Below are 6000 nucleotides of genomic sequence, written 5' to 3' on the forward strand. Positions count from 1 at the left end.
GACTGCTGTGGCTGCGCAAAGTGATGCTGCATAAACATCCAAATTCAGCCGTTTTTACATTCCTTGCTTTTTAGCCAAGTCGGTGCTGAAAGCCTGTCACGACCTCTGCTCCTTTCTTACAGATGCACCGTGTTGAAGCAGGGACACCAATAGTTTACAATCAAAGTGAAGTTACTTCAAAACAGGAAAAATCACTTGAATAAAATAACAGTGGAAAGCAATAAGTAGGCAAAAGGATGGAAACAGCCAGTTTTACTCATTGAAAAGGGCTTAGTGTGGTAGCGTTGCCTCTATTTCCAGAAGGTGGAAGGCGTAAAAAGGAATGGAAAGAAACTTTTCCACCGGTCGTAGCGAGCCGGAGAGCGCAGGCACACAGGGCAGCGTGGCCGAGCGGTCCAAGGCGCTGGAATTAGGCTCCAGTCTCTTCGGGGGCGTGGGTTCGATTCCTACCACTGCCAGTAGATATTTTTGAAGACTGCTGTGGCTGCGCAAAGTGATGCTGCGTGAACGTCCAAATACAGATGCACCATGTTGTAGCAGGGACACCAATAGTTTACAATCAAAGTGAAGTTACTTCAAAACAGGAAAAATCACTTAAATAAAATAACAGTGGAAAGCAATAAGTAGGCAAAAGGATGGAAAACGCCAATTTTACTCATTGAAAAAGGCTTAGTGTGGTAGTGTTGCCTCTATAATCATGGAAGGTGGAAGGTGAAAAAAGGAATGGAAAGAAACTTTCACCCTGGTAGCATGGCCGAGTGGTCTAAGGTGCTGTGCTCAAGCTGGGGAACAATAGTCCCGGGAAGAAAAGAGGGAACGAAAAAAAAAGAGAAGGGGAAGAAGAGAAAGAAAAAATGAAGAAAAGAAAGGGTGAAATTTGACTTTCGAAGCCCAATCTTCCTTAGCATGCGCGCAGTGATACATCTTCCAGTTTCTTCTTGCGTTAAATTTGCACATTTATATTACAGGTTCTCCCCACGACCCGGGTTCGAATCAGGCTAAAGACAACTTTTTTAATATTGTTAATTGCTTTAAATAAATGATGTTTCAATGTTAATTAAATGTATATATGTGCTTTGTTTGATTTTTTTTTTTTTCATGAAAATGTAAGTACACCAATGGAAATGTGTTTTGTTATTATTAGTTATTTAGTAGTTGTTGTATTCATATTTATTCTGATTAAGCATATTATTATTGCAGTTGTATTGATATTTATTCTGATTAAGGATTTTTTAGCTTACATTTATTCAAGACACATTCAAATCTGTCATTTCTAATTAAAGATGAAAATATTAATATGCTGGAAAATGTCTGTGACAAATGACAAATGCAAATTATTTTTTGTAGACACGTTTTATTTTTGCAGTGTACTAATGAAATAGTTATATTAAAGTGCAAATTACAAAAAAGCTGTCATTTGCCAATTATTATTTTATTTTTACAATTATGCCAATAGAACAGTAATACATATTAACAAATTAAATTTTAAATAAGTTTTAAAACAACTTTAAATCAAAAGGGAAATAAAATGAAAAAAAAATATGCTAACGAACAGTAATAAAAATTAAATTAAATAAGTTTTCAAACAATAAATTAAAAAGGTAAATAAAACAGTAAGTACAGTTTTAAATACAAACACAAATAAGTTAAATAGGTTTTTAAAAAGCAGTAAATAAAATATTAAATAATGTTCAACACAAATATTAACTATAGGGAACTATATTTAAACAACTATATACACACTACAATAAATAAAAATATATACATTATTTGGGAACAGTTCTCCGCATTTCCCCCAACCACTGTTCTTTTGTAACAGTCTCAGACTGTGGGCAGTATACTTTGCCCCTGTACTGGCTATGTCCCGTTGCACTGGTTTTGAAATGTCCGCACTTCTTGCAAGTGTTCGCCTCAACAGTTATCTTGTAGGGTCTCTTAGGCATGGTTTGCGGATTGGCAGCTGGTTGTGAACTTGTGCCCTGCACAACTGTAGGCTGTAACAGTGGCATTCCCTGAACCATTGGCATCCTCTGGACCATTGGCATCCCCTGGACCATTGGCATCCACTGGACCATTGGCATGCCCTGGACCATTGGCAGTCTTTGAGCCATTGGCATGCCCTGGAACACTGGCACACCCTGAAGCATTGGCACACCCTGGAAACCTGGTGCTGCAGGTATAAGTATATTGTGTACCATCTGCACTGATGCTCCAGATGCTGATGGCGTAACCAACCTAGGAGTCTGTGTTGGTGCCTTGGGTCTGAGAGGAGGTCGTCCAGTAGGAGTGTGCCTCTGCTTTGCCTGACCTGATGTGCTCTCTGGGAGCTTGTACTGGTGCTGCTGCCCTGGTTGTTCTGGCTCAGTCCGTAGGCGTTTGGCAGCCTAGAGAGGTTCCTGAGCTTCAGGGAGGGGCTGAGGCAACTGAATGCCCTGAATCAGCACAGACAGTTCCTGCTTTTTCTGTCTGTTGTTATACCACTGAATCAGGGTATTCTGGTTAACCTCCACCAGCTGCATTGAGGTTCCCCCCATCACCAAGCTGTTGCCCAGTACAAGCTGCCTTATCCTCCTGTAATCCTGGAGGATTAGAGACCATCTCGACAGCGTTCCCTTGCCTTTTCTTTTGGGGCTTGGGTGGATATTGCAAAGCCTGATGAAGATGGTCTCCACCAGACGGCAACAGTCAGGCCACTGAGCAGGTGCGCTGCTTGCTCCCAGAACACTTCTGGTGGTGCTCTCTACTCCTGGGGTTTTAGTGGGCCTCTTTGGTACTCTGAAGCGTCCACTCAGCAGTCTCTTCTGGTGTCGAGCTGCATACACCACCCGTTGCTTGTCCTGGTCAGCCAGGTTCTGCCAAAGTTCAATTATGGTGCTGGCTTCCTGATTTGTCAGGCTAAGGGCTGTGTGAGCTCCACCAGATATTCTGCCAGCTTGTCCACATGTTGGAATCCCGGGACATTTTGGTAGTCAACAGCCTATTAAGAAAACAAGCACAAATAATAATCACATTTGTTTAATGCATAGTTCCATAACTAGTTTAATTGAAGTGTTGCTGTTTAACACAATCTGTATAGTACAAAGCACTAACTAAATAAAACTGATTTGATGCATCTTTGTTGCCTACTAATGACTTTAGTTTAAAATCTGAGCAAAGTCTGGATATAAAGCAGTAGCAAGAAGTATATGTTGATCAATCCTTATTTTAATTTAATGTAGTTTATTTGAAAGAAATACAGAGAAGTGGCACTTACAGTCTCTTCATCGTCATCATCATCCTGACCAGCATCCTCTGGCTCTGAGGAGAGTGGTGAAGCAGATGTTTCAGAGGGAAAAGGTGGGACAGCAGTCCCCGAGGGTCCAGTTGATGGAGAAGGTGTAGGGTCAGGGACCAGTGAAGGGGATGTGGAACCCAGTACAGCCGTGTCACTGCTGGTGACCACTGTGGAAGAACCCAGTGTCAGAGTGGAGGAGGGAGGTGACAGAACATCCTCAGGATCTGTAATGGTGTGATCCTCGCTGACATCACAGAAGCCCTCATCTTCATCTCGCTCCTCCACATTAAGGTCCTCGATGAGTTCTGCCGTCTCTTCAGAGTCTGGGTTCATGTCCTGCAGTGCCTGACCAGTCTGCTGGAACAGATACTGCACTCCAATGAGCTCACCTGGAATAAAAACAATAAATAGGAATTAAATACAATTGTTGTGCAACATATTTGATACATAAGGCCTTTGTAGTAGTTCATATAGTGTAATAGTGTGAGAATATGGAGATCATAGTAGAGGAGAAAAAGAAAAAAAAAGGCCATAAACCTATAACTGTGGGGCCAAAACAAAGCAATACAATACAATGATGACTGAGAGACATACAAATAAAATTACTCAAAAGGCTGATGAGCGTATTTGATACTTACATGTAACTTGACTTTTCTAATCAAGTAAACCAAAGTAACATCAGTACAGTAAATGGTCACCAAATATTACTAAAAATAATCAAGTTATGCTTTCTAAAAAATAACTACTTTCTAATAAAAAAGATTCCACAGCAAAATGACGTGATGTATGAGTTGAAGGTAGACGTTTGTACAATTATACTGAAATGCCTTTTACTTGAAAGAAAATATCGATCAGATGACAGAGGGCATGTTTCAAGAAAAAAAAAGTTGATCATGTTGATAGTTTATAGTTAAAAAATACAGATACAAGGTACACTGTATAGGCTTAAATAAAATATTGACTGAGATTACACGGGAATTGCAAGTTAATTAACAATAATACATTATTTTACCGGTGTAACGTGCAGGGGGACAAAACGTGGGGACCACTTTCCTGCCAAACAGCTTTTCATAATTGCTGTTTACACAGTGAACAAGTTCTCCTGTGTAGCTGCGTAAAGCTGATGGCTCCGATGACATGGAAGCTGCCTCCCGATCCTGGTTCCACCTGTGTAGACCCTCCAACAAATAAATCTGAAAGTTCAGACTGTTTGTACTGGTCCCTGTAAACAGACAACAGTTTTTAGGGAATGTTAAACACACAGACACTTAAATGTTCTTTCTTTGCATATGCAGTGTGTGTTCGACAAATACATACCTGGGATGAAACGGTTAAGGTGTAAATGAAAGGATTCAAGAGAAGTGGAGCCTCTGGCACATCTGTAAGTCTTCAGAAGCACACCTCCCTTGGTTAAGCTCCCGGTCTCAGTATAGAGGGAAACACCAAGAGGGTCTTGGATACACTTGATGTGCTTCTTTTGGACACACCAGATGTGCTCCATCCTTTCTCGATCCAAGAGAGGAACACCCAGAGAGTCATTGCCCTTGCTGCTCAGGAGCTCTGTAAGCAGTTGTTCAAGGAGAGGCATGGTAGTCTGCTCTCCACGGGTCCTCCTCCTGCAATGTAGAGCCAGCTCCTCCCTGGTCAGATGCTTGTTTACATCTTCATCTGTCAGCGCAGGCCAACCCTGGGACATCAACAGCTCTCTCTTTGCTTTGCGAAGGATAGAGACGTCAGCTGCATCCCATTCAAAGATGCATGCTGATAGCCGTGACATAAAGATGGGGTACAACTGATGGGCATCAGTTGTACACCCCAAGGCAATCCTGCGCATAAAATGCCAGATGTCCAAGCAGCAGAAGAGAATGACAAAAGAATCTGTCTGGAGCTGGAGCCTGATTGTAAATAAGTGCTGGTTGTGGGGGGTAATACCAGAGCTGGAGGTCATCACGAAGTGCTGGCTTTCCTTTGGATCCAATTTTGAAAAGCCTTTTGCCAATCCACTTGTGATCCTCTGGTGGCATGGTCTCGGACCACAAACGAGGAAGTTGAACTACAGATGGACCTTGCAATAATGCCCCAGAAGGAGCAGTCTGTGATGGAAAAAAAGACAAAACATTAAGTTTAGTAAGTTCATTTTATTTTTTTAATCACTTTAAGCATTTTATTAGTTTTATTAGGGATTGGACACATCTGCAGTGGCTCTGGGGACAGGGGTTGGAACTGTAGGATCTGGTGTCTGTACAATCATGAAGTAAAATATAGATTTTGCAAATAGAATAACTTACAATAACTATAATTTACAATAACTATTATTACAATAACTTACAATAACTTGTCCTAGATTAAATCATACACTACAGTTGCAAAGTTTGAGGTCCAAAAGATTATAAAAGAAACCTATTCTGCTCACCAAGGTTGCATTTGATCAAAAATACAGTTAAAAACTAAAAAGATAGTTAAATTGTGGAACATTACTACAATTTAAAGTTTAAAATATAAAATGTAATTTATTTCTACAGTGGCAAGAACAAATTTTCAGCATCATTACTCCAGTCTTCAGTGTTACATGATCCTTCAGAAACCATTCTATTGAACATAAACCTTCATTATTAGTTGAAAACGTGAAAATAGCTGATAATAAAACTGCATTAAAGTGGTTGCCACACTTATGGTGTTGGGGAAAGCACACAAAGATGAAAATCAAGGGTAAATAATCTTTAATT

General features: G+C 40.5%; 1 protein-coding gene and 1 non-coding gene across 2 annotated transcripts; one reads left to right on the forward strand and one right to left on the reverse strand.

Moving 5' to 3' along the window:
• The first annotated feature begins 376 nt into the window (after nt 1–376).
• On the forward strand, nt 377–458 carry trnal-uag (transfer RNA leucine (anticodon UAG)). The gene has a single exon. It is a non-coding gene; the product is annotated as a tRNA-Leu (tRNA).
• A 1935-nt stretch (nt 459–2393) lies between these two features.
• Nucleotides 2394–5104, reverse strand: LOC132106412 (uncharacterized). Its single transcript, XM_059512112.1, has 4 exons — nt 4592–5104; nt 4287–4496; nt 3254–3663; nt 2394–2977 (listed from the first exon to the last, which is right to left on the reverse strand). The coding sequence occupies exons 1-4, from the start codon at nt 5049–5051 to the stop codon at nt 2891–2893; spliced, it is 1167 nt and encodes a 388-aa protein (XP_059368095.1). The 5' UTR covers nt 5052–5104; the 3' UTR covers nt 2394–2890.
• Between the last annotated feature and the right edge of the window lie 896 nt (nt 5105–6000).

The sequence above is a fragment of the Carassius carassius genome, chromosome 1 (genome assembly GCF_963082965.1).
Source record: "Carassius carassius chromosome 1, fCarCar2.1, whole genome shotgun sequence".
NCBI lineage: Eukaryota > Metazoa > Chordata > Actinopteri > Cypriniformes > Cyprinidae > Carassius > Carassius carassius.